The sequence below is a fragment of the Arabidopsis lyrata genome (genome assembly GCF_000004255.2).
Source record: "Arabidopsis lyrata subsp. lyrata unplaced genomic scaffold ARALYscaffold_2, whole genome shotgun sequence".
In the NCBI taxonomy this organism is placed as follows: domain Eukaryota; kingdom Viridiplantae; phylum Streptophyta; class Magnoliopsida; order Brassicales; family Brassicaceae; genus Arabidopsis; species Arabidopsis lyrata.
In genome coordinates this window covers 7,625,884-7,644,213 of record NW_003302554.1, presented here as the reverse complement: position 1 = coordinate 7,644,213, position 18,330 = coordinate 7,625,884, and the positions used below count along the sequence as shown (strand labels likewise).

At 40.0% G+C, this 18,330-nt stretch overlaps 2 protein-coding genes and 1 long non-coding RNA gene across 4 annotated transcripts; all 3 read right to left on the bottom strand.

Annotated features, from left to right (window-relative positions):
* Positions 1-8,035: 8,035 nt before the first annotated feature.
* LOC110230944 lies at positions 8,036-9,360 on the bottom strand. Its single transcript, XM_021035298.1, has 2 exons — positions 8,949-9,360; positions 8,036-8,862 (listed from the first exon to the last, which is right to left on the bottom strand). The coding sequence occupies exons 1-2, from the start codon at positions 8,982-8,984 to the stop codon at positions 8,203-8,205; spliced, it is 696 nt and encodes a 231-aa protein (XP_020890957.1). The 5' UTR covers positions 8,985-9,360; the 3' UTR covers positions 8,036-8,202.
* A 75-nt stretch (positions 9,361-9,435) lies between these two features.
* On the bottom strand, positions 9,436-9,867 carry LOC110230958. The gene is made up of 3 exons (XR_002334051.1): positions 9,812-9,867; positions 9,684-9,743; positions 9,436-9,581 (listed from the first exon to the last, which is right to left on the bottom strand). It is a non-coding gene; the product is annotated as an uncharacterized LOC110230958 (long non-coding RNA).
* LOC110230945 lies at positions 9,862-11,164 on the bottom strand. 2 transcript variants are annotated; one of them, XR_002334000.1, is made up of 5 exons: positions 10,900-11,164; positions 10,688-10,813; positions 10,474-10,599; positions 10,027-10,360; positions 9,862-9,919 (listed from the first exon to the last, which is right to left on the bottom strand). XR_002334000.1 is itself a non-coding variant. In XM_021035302.1 (4 exons), exons 1-4 carry the CDS (start codon positions 11,050-11,052, stop codon positions 10,175-10,177), a joined length of 591 nt encoding a protein of 196 aa, XP_020890961.1. In that variant the 5' UTR covers positions 11,053-11,164; the 3' UTR covers positions 9,930-10,174. The 2 variants fall into 2 exon arrangements, 1 of the variants encoding a protein (XP_020890961.1); XM_021035302.1 differs by lacking the exon at positions 9,862-9,919 and having other exon boundaries at positions 9,930-10,360.
* Between the last annotated feature and the right edge of the window lie 7,166 nt (positions 11,165-18,330).

Here is an 18,330-nt window from a genome sequence, read left to right as displayed (position 1 = left end):
GGGAGTACAGTGACAAGTTGGGATTAATAACATTAAAACACAAGGAGACATCAGTATTTAATGCCCAAAAAGTTTAGACATGACTCATGTCACAATTAATGCAAAAGTCATCATTACTTTTTCTAATATTAGTTTATATGTGTGAATAGTTGTAAGAGACAAACATGATCCATCAAACAAACAAATTTTTCTGAACGAATGTGATTCTGCATCGGTTTGATCTTCTTGATTTACAAAGTTTGGAGCCAAGACAAGCATTGAACGTGTAAGTAATGAAATTGGTTAAGAAGTTTTTTGTTTTAACACACTAGGGTCTTGATTGTGTGCTAAGATCAACATTGTTTTTATATAAAAACCCAGAATATTTTTATTTCCACTTTTTTTAGTTGAAATTGCTAAATGAGGATAGATTTATGTTTATAAGTGTGTAGTTGGGAATTCTTTTTGTTTTTTGTAGATATAATCATGCTTTCATTTGCATTTAATGGGGTTCTGCTGAATTTATGATGCAGGTTGGTAATGGATATTCCCGTATTTACTATGGTGGGTGAGTGGAAATGCAAAGAAGAAGAATGGAAATTTGAACCATGGGAAGGCTGGTTTGGTCGTTGTGTACATGTTAGGCAAAACATGACGTACACGGCATTTGTACGTACATTATGTGAGGTTTTCAGTTTGAAGTGCACCGAATGCAATCCAATAATTAGTTACTGGATGCCGGGAAAGATGTCAGTGATGATAGAAAGTAAACGCCCTCCTGTATACATTGACAATCAAATGAGCCTGGATACATTCTTTTTGATTCGTGGTGGGGATCCTAGTGTCACCTTGTTTGTCTCTTTCATTACAACCGTCAAGGCACTCGGGAATACTGTCCCTAGGACCGATGGTGAGAGTTACCGTGTGTGTGGGAGTGCAACGACACCAAATCCCATCGTAGCGGCTTCAAATGTAGATGGAAATAATGAGGCCGTAGATGAGCAAGACGACGTTGAAGACGATAAAACAGATGAGGATGAAGAAGAGGAGGAGGACAACGAAGATGGTGCTGGGTATGATGATTATCAGGGTGATGATGGATCTATGGGGGGAAGTACCCTCGATCCTACTATAGACGGTAGTGAAGGCAGTGGCGAAGATTACGATTACAACAAGTGGAACGATTTAATTATTGAAGAATATGGAATAGGGAATGTTGAGGAGGACGTCATTCTCACTCAACAAACGGTTCAACATCCAGGGGAATTCAGTCGTCTATTGGCAGAGTGTACGTACACAAGTCATCGTGTACGTGGGGGAGATAACTCGGTTGACCGTACACCAACGGTGACTCCAAGACGTACGTGTCAACATGGTTTGTACCAATGTACGTACACAACAGAATGTGTACAAGATACAGGCTGCGAAGGTAACACCGATACCAATATTAATGGTATAGACGATGTCTCTGGGGATGATGTTATCGACCGTGGTATTGGAGATTCCCCAAGTGGGACACTGAATGATAATCGGCTAGTTACTGCACCTGGCGGAGATAACATTTCTCATTCGGGTGACCGTACACCAACGGTGACTCCAAGACGTACGTGTCAACATGGTTTGTACCAATGTACGTACACTACAGAGTGTGTACAAGATACAGGCTGCGAAGGTAACACGGATACCAATATTAATGGTATATACGAAGTCACTATCGACCGTGGTATTGGAGCTTCCGCAAGTGGGACACTGAATGATAATCGGTTAGTTACCGCAGCTGAGGCTTACAAAGTGTATAATGACTTTTCTACATTACATGGTGGCGAGTTGGAGATTCTCGATAATGATGCTGCTCCGGTATTCGATGATTTAGCCAATTTACGAGATGATGAGACACAAGTCGAACTGAGTACGACAGGTGAGACTTTGTATGTCGGGAGTGTTTTTAAGAACAGAAAAGTCATACAACAAACAATGTCTTATCTCGCAATCAAACAATGCTTTTGCTACAAGCAACGTAGGTCATGTCCTACAAGATTGGAGATGGTCTGCGTTGATGATACTTGTCCATGGCATTTGACAGCTCAAGTTGTCAAGAATTCAGAATGTTTCAAAATCACATCGTATGATACCACCCATACGTGTGACATCGACACTCGTAAGAATTATAATAAACATGCTAGTTATAAGCTTCTCGGAGAGGTAGTGAAGAGCAGATACAGTTCTACGCAAGGGGGTCCGAGAGCTGTCGATTTACCACAGTTGCTCCTAATTGATCTCAATGTTCGGATTTCATATTCTACCGCTTGGAGAGCTAAAGAGGTTGCAGTGGAAAATCTAAGGGGGGATGATATAAAAAGTTACAGGTTTTTGCCTACCTATTTGTATCTTCTTAAATTAGCTAATCCGGGTACGATAACTCACCTACACTCTACACCTGAAGCTGATGGTACGCAGCGCTTTAAGTATGTTTTTGTATCTCTCGGGGCTTCTATAAAAGGTCTGAAGTATATGAGGAAGGTAATTGTCGTAGATGGAACGCAGCTAGTAGGACGTTACAAGGGATGTCTCCTCATTGCATGTGCCCAAGACGGGAACTTCCAAATATTTCCAATAGCGTTTGGTGTTGTGGATGGTGAGACTGACGCTTCATGGGTGTGGTTCTTTGATAAATTAGCTGACATTGTTCCAGATAGTGAAGATTTAATGATTGTATCGGACAGACATTCTTCAATATATAAAGGCCTCAGTGTGGTTTATCCGAAAGCTCATCATGGTGCATGTGCAGTACACCTTGAGCGAAATATCTCCACCCATTATGGTAAGTATGGTGTATCTGGATTATTCTTCAGCGCTGCTAAAGCTTACAGAGTGAGAGATTTTGAAAAATACTTCGAACAGTTAAGGGCTAAGAGTGCTGCATGCGCAAATTACTTAGAGGAAATTGGATTTGAGCATTGGACAAGAGCTTACTGTAAAGGGGAACGCTACAATATCATGTCTAGCAACAATTCGGAGTCTATGAATAATGTCTTAACAAGAGCCAAATCATATCCGATTGTGTACATGATAGAGTTCATTCGAGAGGTCCTAATGCGATGGTTCGCAGCGAGGAGGCAAAAAGTGGCTAGGTGTAAGTCTTTAGTGACGCCTGAGGTTGATGAGCGTTTTCTCCAAGATTTGCCTGCGTCAGGGAAATTCGCGGTGAAGATGTCTGGACCGTGGAGTTATCAAGTTACAAGCAAGTCAGGTGAGCATTTTCATGTCGTTCTGGACGAGTGTACGTGTACGTGTCTTAGGTACACAAAGTTGAGAATCCCATGTGAACACGGTCTAGCAGCTGCAATCGAGTTTGGAATAGATCCGAAGGTTGTTGTAGGATGGTGGTATGACCTTCAAACGTTTTCCGATTCTTTTCAAGAACCGATTCTACCTATCGCGGATCCGAAGGATGTTGTCATCCCACAACATATATCGGATTTGATACTAATTCCTCCATACTGTAGACGACCACCAGGAAGACCAACAACCAAAAGGATTCCATCTAGAGGTGAAAACCGGGTAAGTGCTATCATTCAAACGTGTACAGATTTTTCAAACATTATGTTTTGAGTATAAGATACGTTGATTATTAACTTATTGTTGTTGTCATTTCAGAAAAAGAGACAGAAAGACTTATTCCGAATCAGTGCACACGATGTAGACAAGCAGGTCATAACAAGAAGACTTGCAAAAATCCTATTTAGTTCTCCTCATAAGCTTTATGTCTCCGCGAAGACAGTGTACGTTTATGTGTGGACAGTGTGTACCAAAGTGTTGTGACGGTGTACGTACGTTTAATGTTTGCCATCGTATAACTATGTACGTTTTCTGAGTGTACGTTTTTGTTAGTGTACGTGTTTGTTGTGTCTGTGTACGTATAATCTTCATGCAATAAACGGTTACAAACGGTTACACACATTTGTATCTCAACCGTTGGAACACTTTCGCACTACCCACCGCGTCCGTTACGGAATTTCCTTATTTAAGCCACATCTCCTCCTTAATTTTATCCACGTTCCTTCAAACGAAAACCCTTTCACATTCGGCAGTTACATCAATCAAACACAAAGTCTTTCGATTGTTCTTGCTAACCGTGTGATGGACGGATATCACACCATCTCCGAATTGTGTCCTCAGATCACTGGGTGGACAATTTGTGTATTTGTCGTGAGAGTGTTTAAGAAGTTTGTTGCGCCCAACATCTTCGAACTCGGCCTTATCTTGGCAGATAATTCGGTAGTTTCCCTGTGCCGTGTTTGTGTTTTTTTATCATACGTTAGGTTCAATTCTATATAAATCTGTTATATATCATATTCTGTAGGGATCCCGTTCCCGTATCGAGGCCACCATTGATCGTCGCCTTGCTCCTTTTTACATAGACCGAATCAAAGAAAATGAGTGGAAAATTGTGACCACTTTCTTGGTCCGTAACGTCGCTGACCCAGTGAGAGCAACATCTCATGACTACGGCATATGGTTTATGGATCGGACCGTCGTTACTAACGCCTTACGAAGGGACCCAATATCGTTTTACGATTTCACTCAATTCGACTACATTTTGGAGAAAACAGTTGATAAGAAAGTTTTAGTCGGTGAGATGTTTTTTAAGTTACGTTTTATTTACACATTTTTGAAATTAGAAGTTTATTTCTATTTTTTGGCCCTTGATGTAGATGTCATTGGAGCGTTGTTGGAGGTTGGCCACTTGACCGGAGACTTCTACGGTCTCAAGCTTCCTTTTAAGATCAAAGATAGATAGTAAATGTTCTTTTCACATTTGATTCACTTACACTTTTTAATCTAAACGCTGACTTGATTCTTCTTTTAATCTAATGTAGCAACGAAGTTTTGGAATGCGAAGCACACAATGAACAGGCGTTGGAATTCCAAACCTTCTTTCGGAGTCTAGGTCAGCGCAATGTTGTTGTCGCACTCGTCTTCTGGCGTTTAACCGACAGAGCTAATCCTAAGGTTGTGAGTCATGGTCCTGTGTCAAAGGTCTTTGCCGATCCGGACACACCGGAAGTGGAAGAGATCAAGCAGGTCGTTTTTTAGATAGGGGGATTTGTTTTCCCCAGTCTTCTTATTATTAAAGACAAGATTTATATTAAGTATTGTAAAACTACATAAACTTGTTGTCGTTTTCTAATTACTTGAATTTGTATAATAAACTATTGGGTAATTGTACGTACATTTTATACGTACAGTGTCTACAATTACAATTAATTTGCCAGTGTACGTTTTACTAGCTTTTTGGTTCTTCAATCAGCAAATTGTACGAAACCCGTGTTCGTACACGAAAACATACATATATCATAATTGTTGTCCTCAAACAACAAAAACTTCATTCATTCATAATTAAGTGCCCGAAGAAGGACATACATTCAAGAAAGACAAACTATATATTAGATGCGGAAGCAATAAACTAAAAAGTAGAGCCCGAAGCATACACATGAGCCGGAAAATTGTATGCCTCATCCGTCATTATCAAAGTCATATCTAATAGAAGACACACATCTCCCTCGCGTACCAGTAAAAGAAACACCCTCTGCAGCCGGAACTGTACGTGCAAAGGCCAACACATGCCGGTGTGTGCACATACATCCATGAACGTTGCCAGAGCCGAGGACCTTCGGTGTGAAGCTGGCTTATGTGATACATCACCATCTCCCCCACTGCGTGAGCTGCCGTTAATGTGGGTGTCATCACCCAGAACATATCGCTGACTGGAAGAAAGTCGACATGGTTGCCAGTACAAGTTAGGAATAAGCCGGTCGCGAAGCAGGCGAGAGGGTTAGATGGAGCGACGGAGTTGAGTAGTGTAATGCCGTGGGCCACCGTTAGGAAGCTCCTTGCCTGGCGGACACCTTCGAGGTATATAGCCGGGATCGCACCCCTTTCCAGCAAGAGACTGAAGTAGGCCCTGAAGGGAGACTCCGGCTGCACGAAGTGAGGCCATGTGATGAAGTCGTCCATCACTATTGCGTTTACGTCACTTGCTTCGACCAAGTGGCGGAGGGTCTCGATGGGAGTCTGGGATACGGGCATGTAGTTGATGAGGACGGAAATCGGGTTTGGCAATTGTATTGCAAGGTACATCTCGGTTGGAGGGGTTGCGGGGAAAGCCATGTTGTTAACAAAGGAGGTTTAGAAATAATCTTGCAGTTGATGAAAGAAGGAGGTTTTAGAATAATGTGAGCAAATAAATTAGTGTGTGTGATATCGTTTATATAGGGCCTAAATATTGAGTTCATGTATATGGCTACATTTGGGGGGGAACGCATTAATAAAGTGTCATTATTTTAAAGTTCCTCTTATCTGACAAATGCAAGTGTACATTAATTGCAAACCGTGTACGTAAAGTAAGGAGATTTATGCGAAAAGATAGAGGTCATTCTATGAATAGAGCTTGACAGTATGCATTAAATAACCACTCCAAAACTTGTAGATATGGGTTATTACAGGTAAAATCAATCAGCATTGCATCATCATTTACTACCATCTCGAAAGTCGCTTCTCATATTTCTAGTTTCAAACCAACTAAAATACGTGTACACAGTAACGTATACCCGTGTACGTATGTCTACCATTATAACGTTCTCTGACTAAAAGTTTGAGTTGATGTCTGTCGCCGAATTAGGGGAAAAGATTGAGTTCATGTATATGGCTAAATCTGGGGGAAACGCATTAAAAACCAAATCTCTTTCTTTTGCAATTTTGTTTTATCTGACAAAAGACAGTGTACATTAATTACAGGGATGTGTACGTATATATGTACATTAATTTGCGTTTCTTTTTTTTTTTTTGAAAAGATAGAGGTCATTATCAATGGCTAAATCAGGTCAGTATGTATTTACTGATAATTCGTTAGCCTGTGTAGACAAGGCACCATTATCTAACATTAAGAAACTTGTTTCTCAATTTAATATAAAATATTACAATTATTTGTAACCATTCATAAGATTGAGTAGTATATGAGAAACAAGCAAGGATGTAGATAAAAAGATATTCATTACTGATAAGCAAAGTACAATTGCAAAGGCCACATATTATAACATAAAAACTTAGAAATTCAGATAATATTACGTAAGAAATCCCTAGAGAATTTGACTAATTCTTCTCGCACACCACTAGAGGTAACATACGTTGCACACATTCTTGAAGGGTCCAGATCTGATGTAACACAGCATCGCGCAAGGAGGCGTTTGAATACCACGTTCCTCAGGGTACGAAAAGGTTGCGCCGTATGTGTTGTTTAACCTAATTCCATAATTTTTTATTTCTTCTAGGAGTTCCTCACACATGTCACGTGTTTCTTCTGATTCCAAAGCGTAATGGTTGTTTGCGAACAGGCGTAGGTACACACCACCCATGTGAGCATTCCCGTCGCATATGCACAGAATAGCGCAGGCCAGGGTTGCATCGGCGTGCCTTGGTACATTCCGCTGTAAAAGTACAATGGCGCCCTTAATGTCAGACTCATGGGTAACTAGACGCAGTCCTTCATGGTAAATAGCAATCGGGTTACCAGCCTCTAGACACCTTTTGAAAAAGGGTCTATATCGACCTTCAGCGTTGATGTCATTCGGATCATGGCCTGCCGCATGGAAGTCATCGGGATCACTGCACATGCTATAAATATTAGCATCTTTCAAGACATCCGGCCTGTAGACAATGTTTCTTCCACCACGCCCTGATCTTAACAGAGGTCCGAGGTACCACCAACATTTGTCAGCCATTTTTTTGGCTATCTTGGCTAGCAAATCTTCAGGTAGATTTGGTGTAGACATTTCTTGGAATTTGGTGTTTCAAAACAATGCAATTCCTACTCTTAAATAAAGAACAATGAAGTTAGTTGGTTAAGTTATGGTTGTAGTTAATGCAATCTTACGTAAGTGATGATGCAGTGAGGGAGGGTTGTCAAATCAATGTAAGTAAAGAAATAGATATCTTATTATGAGAAAAATCGACTTTGTGTAAAAGACGTACGTTATATAAGATGTACGTACACATGTTGGTTTTTGAATAAGTGTACGATGTGCAGATTGTTTAGAGAAGATAGTTATAACGATTACATAAATATTTTGAGGATCTCCATAATTAATTACGTTGTTCTAATTAGGTTGTTGAAATAAGGAAATAAGTACTAGGAAATAAAAATAATTCAACATCCAGGGATGATTACAATAAACGCCGATTACCACACTCGCGCTTGCCGTGCTCGTAGATTTCTGTTGCGTACACCTGACGGTAGGTGGCCATATCTGCTTCTTGAATATTCACCAAGTCTGACATTGGGTTACCAAACGCCAGCAACTCCAAGAACTTCATTGCGTAAGGCCCGCAATCTCCTGTACTTGGGTTTTGAGCGACCATAACATTTCTCTCATAGGCAAAAGGTTCAACTGAGTACTTCTCAGGCAATACATCCGCGCACATCGCTCTCACTAGGTACGGCATCATCTCGCAGACAGGCTGCATCTTTGACCATGCAACAGACTCCCGCGTGTGTTCTATGAGAGCGTCATAGACAACTATATTCCGGGCTCTGAGGTGGATTGCCAACCCAACCCAATGATCACCTTTCCAGTTCATCGGAGCATATACCACGTCGACATCCTTGAACCACCTAAGACTAGGTTCACGGTGTATGTGTATTCCATTGGCCATGTCGTATAGCCGGTCGCCCCATTTGAACCCAAGCTTATTTATACAATTCCTGAAGCTGACAGCACGCTTAGTAAGCTTATAAAGCAGGAAGGAGTCCAAAACAACGCATCGGTTTGCTATCATTTGTTGACCGTTCTTGTGCCACATCAAGATTGCGAGCATTTCCAAGACCTGAAATGATAATAGCATAGGCAGTCAGTGTACGTACAATTCAGGCATATTTAAAAAATGTACACAAATGTACTATTTCAACTTACCATATTATCCACCCACTGTCCTTGTGCTATAAGCATGGAGAAAAACTCGTTGTCCACTTTGCGATACCCGAAAAGAGTGTGCTTCCTGTATATCCAATATTATAGTATGACTGGTTGTTATAGAAAACCAATGTATCAATTAAGGGATAATTTTGATAATGCACGATACTTACACATTCGGACCGTGGAGGACATTGGTTAAGAGCTCTAATTTGGAAGCATCAACCTTCTCCAAGGGGTTGTAAGGGACATTTCCAGCCGCTATAACCACCTCTGAATCTTCAGCTCGTCCAGGAACATCCTCCACGAGGACTGTTGTTTCCTTAAAACCTTCCGGAAGGGCTTCATCCATCTCAACAATTATTTGCTTCTTCACTTTTTTGGGTACAACCGGCGTAGGAATTTTAACTGCTATTGCTTTGACTGCAGCATCGTTGTTTGGTTCATCCTGTAAAGAAGTATTATTGTAAACAGCATGATTAAACAATTTCAAAATGTAATGATAATATTTACTGGGAAGATACTCACAATATTTTCTAGTGTACCAACTGTCGTGTCTGCTTCATCTAACCCTGGGTTTGAATCCTCTTGTTCTTCCACCCCGTCGACAATCCCCTGCTGCTCCAACACTCCCTTTTCAAATTAACGTGCAGAATTATTTAAATGTACGCATACAATCCTATGTACGTATGTTAATAACTATGTATAATTTTAAACCAAACACGAGATTTTTACCTCCTTTACATTAGCTGCATCCACATCCATGGAGGCTTTCGTTGCCAACTCCTGTAACACCTTCATAATAGAAGATTATAAATTTAAACAAGCCTACACTATTTTATTTAAAAATATAGTTAGCTTACATTCTTAACTACTGCAAATGGTGAAGGGGGATCCCTTAGGGTGTCCTCAAGTACTGAGTCATCCACTTTACTCTCTGCAACTACATTGGGTACATCTCCCGCATCAACCTGTGGCAGTAGTTATCAACTTCATCGGCTATATACTCTATTTTGTGATGTCTGAAACAATCATTACTTATACGTACACGGGAAATAAGAAAGACAAATGTACGTACACTTACACCGGGTTCCTCGGTGTGTTCAGCCTGAGAAGATGTATCTCTATCATTATCCTCAGAAATTTCTGGTTGCTCCCCAACATTTGCTTCACTCTCAAGACCGGCACCATGTTCTTCTCCCTGAAACAAATATACCATACACGTCTTAAGCTTTATGTGAGTACACATATGGAAAACTACATTTGACTATTAGCAGACCATATACCTGTCCAGATGTTGCAGGTAAACATGATGGATTTTCTACCATCTCTGTGTCAGCAGTTGGTTTTTCATCTGTCCCTCGCTGTGTACCAACTACGACAGGCTCACCACCATCAATTGGTCCTTTATCCTAAAACATAGTATACCATACACTTTTTAAGCTATATGTACGTGGAGAACTGAAAATAATTGATAATGGTACACTTATGGAAAACAGTATGTGACTATTAGCACAAGACATACCTGTACAGAGGTTGAAGGTACAGGAGATGGAATTTCTTCCATCTCTGTGTCAGCACTAGCTTTTTCCTCGGTCCCTGACTGTGTACCAACAAGGACAGACTCACCACCATCACGTGCTCCTTCATCCTGAAACATAGTATACCATACACTTATGAAGCCTATGTGTACGTACACAACTGGAAATAATTGAAAAAAATATTTGTACACGACATACCTGATGGGAAGGTGTAGGTCCACCAACTGAAATGTTAGCTACTCCAGTGTCAACCATACCTTCGTCTCTGTTCGAAAAATCTCCTCCATCATTTACAGAAAAACCACCTTCATTGTTGGCTTCATCCTGTACCATAGCAGACAAGTTACAGTTATTAATCTTCATGTACGTACATTTAAAATACTATATATAAATGTACGTACATGCCATACCTGGTCATCTTCCTCAGAGGAAGAGTTACCATCAGAAAGCTGAGTAATCTCAGCAACTGATGTCATTATATTCTTCAGCCTTGAAGACTTTCTTGTTCCAGACTTGAAGACTTTCTTTGTAGACATCTTTTTAGATGCCTTCATCACACTCATCGGTGCCTTAACCACCGATTTATTTGGGCCCTGTGAAGCATGGGAAGTTTTGGTTGGTTCTGTCTTTTTGACCTTTGGATCTAAGGCAGCACGAATCTCCTTACGGACAAATTTCTTCAACTCTTCTTGCATTTATTTATTTTGTGCTTCCTGCCTCTTGAAACACCTCCTAAGTTCAACTACAAACTTCTCAAACTGGGGATCTTCAGAACAATCCTCAGCAGTGTCCTCATTTTCTTCTTCCACAACAGATTTCTGTTTTTTCAAAGCAGGTGCATTCGGGGCTGGTACATTTCTTTTCCTCTTCTTCACACCTACGATAGACCAGTTTAATCATTGATTGGTCTTCAAGGGACAATAATCAGAAAGTATAAAAACAACATTTACACTCACGTATCTCTCCAAGTTGTGGTGGGCGCTCCTGCTTTGGAAATGCAGCATTACCTCCAACCCATTCTTCCTCCTTCCACTCATGACCAGCTAACAACAGTCGCTCAATGTAAGCAACTCTTGGATCCTCAACTTCATCATCCCATGACAGGGATGGAGGACAAATATTGTCCTTTGGTTTCACAAGATAGGTTACCTCAACCTACACCAATAAGTTTGTTAACCACTTAGAGAATGTACACTTACTTTTTAAATAATGTACGTACATAAACAATTGTACATACCTCTTCAGCAGCCTCACACTCCAAGATGCTGGATGTCCTGATTGCCCGCAGTGAGGCAAGATGATGGATAGACCTCTGAGTAAATGTCCTGTTAGGTTCATCATCAGGTACTAGCTTAGCAAGGGATGGGATTGTTTCGAACGCAAACAGCTGGAGTGCTAATGGGAATCCATGTAGTGCATAAGACCCATCCTTTACACACCTTATCAGTTTTTGAGCATCTGAAGGGGTTTGGAATTTTGCTATCCTCTCCAAAGTACGGGTAAAAGACACCCTTCCCCAAGGGTATTTGCAGAAGAATTGCACGTCCTTCGTCATCTCAACAGTGAACTCAGAAGGCCTTATGGGGTTATTATGGCACCCTATCACACCATCTACCAAGATTATAAGAGATAAGGCCAGCTGCTTCCACCCATCCATGGTTTCCTCCTCCTTCAGCCAGACCACCAAATCATGCACTGTTGGATTCGGCTTCTCCCCAAACTTCTCCTCAAACAGAGTTTTCCAGACACTTTGACTACCAGCTTTAACCTTTAGCACATCCGTCACGTCTTTCTTGTTGGGATATGTCCCACATTCTAGACCAGTTACCAGACTAAATTCTCTTAATCCGAATTTTATTGGATGACCGCCGAAGACCATCCACATCTCATTCACTTTACTCGTCACTAACTGACGACATATTAGTCCAAGAACAAGTTTACCTGAGAAAGAAGACTTGTTAGCAGGTATCCTAAAAAGGTCCCCAAATGGAGACTCGAGAAGAAACTTCATCTCCTCTTTTCCCTTAAGAACTTGTGCTATGTCAGAAAGGTACTCCGGTTTGGAGTACGCGTTCATCTTCGTCTTGACAGGGTACCGGTCTAGGGCAAAGAGTCTAGGTGGTAACTCTTCAACTATAAGATCTTCAGTCGGAGCCACGCTTGTACTGCCTGCAATTACAAGTGATATACAATTAAGTACGGATGTATGAATTCGTGTACGTACACAGTAATTATCATCATTATATACTCAACATCTGAATTTTGGCGGAAACAGAGATTTCCAATTCAACTTCTCAAATTTTCAAACTACAGATATAGCAAAATCCGGCAACTTCTATCCCTTTAATCAAACAAGCTTTAAGATTCCGATACACCCAAAGAAACTACAAACGGAATAATATCGGAACTTACCCAATTCCTCCGGCGGATTTCTCGGAGGGAGTTTCCTCCTCGGGGATACTCTGAGTTCCACCTTGTCCTTCTCGGGGCCTTCCTGCGTATGCTTCTTCCTAGAGACTACGTCGTTTGGTTTATTCCCAGCCATCTCGAAGGTTGGTATCTCGCCAGATGTTTCTCAGGTCGCCTTCGCCGGAAAAACTGGAACTTTCTCTTCACCGGTTTTTTGAGTTCAATGCAATGCCTCAAATCAAGTAGCAGACAATTCGAACGGAGATGTCGAAAACGAAGATGGATGAATGAATTCCGAACTGATTTCTACTTCTCTCTCGAATCTCTCGGAGATGTCGAACGAAGATGATGAATGTTCTTCTTCGTTTTCTTGAATTTTTTTTTTTTTTTTATTCAAAACAAAAAGTAACTAAACCGCGATATGAAACTAAACCGTAACGTAACTGTGCCATTTGGTTTTTCGTCAGGGGCATTTTCGTCATAAAATGGAATAACTGTCAAAACATGAGAATTGAATCTCACTTTGCCAAAGGGTGAGATCAAATCTTTTTTTCATGTTAAACGTGAAAATTTCTTTTTTTATTTTAGCTTATTTTAGCTTTACGTTACTAAACAACAGCCATCACGGGTTTCTGTGACATCATCGATTGCGTATGTTACTGAATGTTGTGATTTTTTCTTTATAATATTTATTTATAAGCTGAAGATCTCTCTTAGGGGATAAGAGCAACCACAATGGTTAGAAATAAGTTTTGAGTTTCTTATATTTTAAATATTAATATTTTAATATAAAAATAAATAGACCACTAAAAAAAAGACAAATGTACAAAATGTTTCTAAAATGTTTAGAAACATTCCTTATATAAGGTATGTCTCTTGTTCTCTCTCCTCTTTTTCAATTTTTTAAAAATATTTTAATGTTAAGGTATCTTGTAAGACCATATTTAAAGGGAGAACACTTAGGGTGTTCTTAGGCTTTTAAAAATAGAAAATATTGTGAATAGTTGTAGATCTGTTGTAGATCTGTTCTTGTTGTAGAACTGTTCTTGGCCCAGTTTTAGCGTGACGTGGCGCTTCATCATTGACTACGAATTTTTGCAAAGGAAAAAAACATTTCATTTATCCTTCGATCCGAAATCTATGCTAGGGTTTAATTAAATAATATGTTTGTTTGTTTGTTTTTATTTATTTATATATTTAATGTTCTTTTTTGTTTCATAAAAATTTGATATTATATTTTGTGTTTCTTCTTATTTTCAAATCTATTTTAGTATAAGTTTTTTAAGTTTGCAATTTAAAAGTTATTTCTTAAAGTTTTTAAAATTGTAAATTAATGATCTTACATTATTTCAATTTCAAATCAATTCCTATGATCTAAACATGTTCTACCAATAATCACTTACTTTACAAAAGATCTTAATTAAAGCTCTTACCATATTTTAATATTTTTTCTCTCTTAAGATCAAACTTCAAAGATGCACATTTGCATATGCCCTAAGAAACCTCCATTAAAGTTGCTCTAAAGACTTTAGCCTTAAACTGAACCAATGGTTTTTGCCTTTTTGGAATAAATTTTAGAACACCTCGACTAGTCTTTTTTTTTTTTTTTTTACCAAAGTGGGAGTGGGAAAAAAAAAAAAAAAGCTTTCGAGAGAGAAAAAAGGGTGAATTTGTGAAACCCTTCCGGTGACCGGCGGCTTGCCGTCTTTGCCGTGAAGGGTCTGTTTAGCTTTGAGTAGTGTCTTCCTTTTTGTTTTGCCTGGATAGTTTCTTCTTTCCTTTTGGTGTGAGATCTGTGGCAGTGTGGGTTGGAAGTTTGTGGTAGCGTGGTTTGAAGGCTCGTGTCGGCGCGTGGAGAGCAGAGCGTGTCCCGACGGATCTGAAATGATTGGATCTGTTTGCTGTGTGGTAAGAGTTACGGTCCATCCGACTTCAATGGCCTTCAGTTTTTAATCGATTCTCAGATCTCCTTTTTCTCTCCTCCGAGTTTCGCCTTTTTGCCATTGGAAGATTATTGTTGTTTGTTTCTTCTGAAGAGTTGCAGCAGCTTCTGCCGTTTGGTCTTTGTTTTGTCCAGGTTTTGTTTTAAGGTTTTATGTGCTTAGTTTGGGGTTGAGTTTGATATGTGGTTAGAATAGTGTGGTCTTTTGAGGATTTTAGCTTTACTCTATGTTGTTGGGTTGCAATTTTGTTTCCTGGTTCTACCTTTCTTTTACTCCGTCTAGAGTTTCTGAAGGTTGTCGTTTGGCTAAGGTTTCGCTTTGTGGGTTCATCTTTCGGAAGGTATCTCTCTACAAAGGCATCTACTATCTCTTCCTGAGTTTTTGTGACTTGGGTTTAGTTTCAAGACGATGTGGTGGGTTCGTTCTCTACTCCTTTTCTTTGCGTGGCGTTACTAGTCTTTGGTCTGTAGATCATGGCTTCTGTCTAGGTCGACGAAGGTCCGTGTTAAGGAGTAGGGTTCCTCTTTGGTGTTTTCCCCATTCGGATTTCAAGGTTTTCCTTGGACCCTTTGCGTGTTCGTTTCCTCTGGTTCCTTGGTGTTGGTGTTTTGATTGGTTCTGTTTTCTCTTCTCCTTGCTGCACCTGTTTCGTTTCTGCCATAGTTATGGCTGTGTGGGCTTGCTTTTGTTCCCTTCTCGGGCTTTCAGTTTTGGAGGCAATCTAATGATGGGTTCTGCTCAAGGCTCCTGTTTGTAGCTCTTCTTTGGCATCATCTGGTTCTATGGAAATGCTTATCGGTCATTTGTGTGCAAGAGGTTTCAGTGTTGCTTCTATGGAATCTTCAGTTGCTTTCCTGTATGCTGGATTTTGTTTTAAATCCTCTGTTTGTTTTCCCTTTTGTGGGGCTCTGTTTCTGGGGGTTTTAGTCAAACTCGCCGGCTCTTGTCTCTGGGGGTTTTAGTTAAACTCGCCGGCTCTTGTTTCTGGGGGTTTTAGTTAAACTCGTCGGCTCTTGTTTCTAGGGGTTTTAGTTAAACTCGCCGGCTCTTTGTCTCTTGAAGAATTATGTTTCTTGCCGGCTTATGTGTAAAACTCTTTGATTATATATAATCTTTCAGTGAAAAAAAAAAAATCTTTAATTTAATTGTTGACTAAGTAAATCTTCAATTTTGCATTGATTTGACTGACTTAATCTTAAAATTAGTCGACCTTAACAAAGAATTTGTGTATTATGTTTGTCATATGTCATGGGCAAGGTTAAATCTACAAAAGGTATACTAAAGTTATAAAAAAGTTATAAATATAAATATAAGGTTTTAACTAACCTATTTTTTTATTACTTGAACACTATAAAACAAGTGTAGTAAAAAAAGAAATATAAAAATCCGTAGATTAATAGTTTTGGCTGAATTTGATTTGGGGGAATTAGATCCAACATTGATAAAACTTAGCACTTAGTTAAATTTGACTAACGCTAAGACTATTTGCTGACGATAGTCTTTTTCTATGCCGGGCTAATTTCAAAGAAGGAGCTGAAATTCTTCATTGTTTGAAACTTTATGGTGATGCTTCCGGACAGGAGATTAATCTTCAAAAATCATCGATTATCTTTGGTCACAAGATGGAGCCGATTATGAGACATTTGCTGGAATTTTTAAAGAGGGTGGCGATGGTATGTATCTTGGTCTTCCGGAGTGTTTTAGCGGTTCTAAGTGTGATTTGCTGGCTTACATTACTAAAAAGCTTAAAACCCGGTTGACTGGATGGTATGCAAAGACTTTATCTTTGGGAGGAAAGGAAGTCCTCCTTAAATCAGTTGCTATGGCTTTACCAGTGTACGCCATGTCTTGCTTTAGACTTACAAAATATCAATGTCAACAAATTACAAGTGCAATGACAAGCTTCTGGTGGAATTCATGTGAAGAAAAGAAGAAGATGCATTGGGTCTCTTGGGAGAAGATGTGTAAAACAAGGAAAGAAGGTGGTTTAGGCTTTCGAGATGTTGGTGATTTTAATCAAGCTTTACTTGCAAAACAGGCTTGGCGACTTCTTACAAAGCCAAATTCCTTATTGGCTCGAGTTTATAAAGCAAGATATTATCACCGGAATGATTTTATGGATGCTGCTATCGGTGCCAGACCGTCTTATGCTTGGCGTAGCATTATTCACGGTCGTGATTTGCTTGCAAAAGGTCTCATCAAGAACATAGGTAATGGTCAAACAACGAGAGTATGGATAGACAAATGGATTTTTGATAATACTCCGCGACGTCCCTTCAATAAACAGTCTCTTTTCGATTTAGACTTACGCGTTTCAAACCTTATAACCCCCCAAGGCTCTTGGAACCATCATTTATTATCGGAGCTGTTCTTTCCACCGGATGTTGTCAGAATAATGTCGTATCCTCCTAATTTAGCTTCATCGGACAGTTACGTATGGTCTTATAATCGGTCTGGTTGCTACACGGTGAAGAGTGGTAACTGGTTGATATCTCACTTGAAACATGTGCCTGCTCTAATTTCTGATCATGAACAAGAGTCTCGTGCACTCAAAGCGAAGATTTGGGAGGTCAAAACTATTCCTAAAATCAAAATGTTCTTATGGCGAGCTTTGTCCGGTGCACTAGCTGTATCGGTGTGTCTACAAGCCCATGGCATGAACTCTGATCCTCAATGTGCTATGTGTCAGGACGCTATTGAATCAATCAGTCATGTTTTATTCAATTGTTGGCCGGCTCGTGAAGTCTGGGAGATCGTCAACATCATTTTTCCTCCTCATGGTTTCACAGATTCTATCCATGACAATATATCATTCTTGTTAAAAGTTATGAAACAGGAGAGTGTGTCTCTCAGGATTAGAATGGCGATTCCATGGATCTTGTGGGGAATTTGGAAGCACCGAAATGAAATTTTATATGCTGGGAAACAGGGTGAGTTGAATGCTCTGGTTAGTCACGCAATAGAAGAAGCGGAAGAGTGGAACAAGATTAAGGAGTTACAACCGCAAACTTCTATGAGTAATGTCCCGGTCTTTCGAAGAGAAGGTCATTGGGTCAAACCCCCGATTGATTTTCTTAAGTGTAACCTCCATATGTCTTGGTTAAATGATTCACATATGTGTGGTGGAGCATGGATAGTTAGAAATCATCAGGGAGATGCAGTCTTTCATGCGAGAGAAATGTTTCTTCCTGCTTCAAATCGTATTGCAGCGGAATTACGAGGGATGCTTTGGGTTTTAAGGAGTCTTTTAGATTTACATTTGGATAACATTGAAATGTGGTCAGACTGCAGTGCTGCTATTGAAGCCATTATTGATCCATCCAACTGGCCAAGGTATCATTCTTATCTGGACAAGGTACACAGGTTAATCTCCTCCTTTGGTCATATAGTGTTTAAAGTTTCATCTACCAAAGCGAATTCGGTCGCCAGAGATATTGCCGTGAGTGTCATAAGGGAGGGTCGCACACGATCCTATTTAGCTCGAGGTGG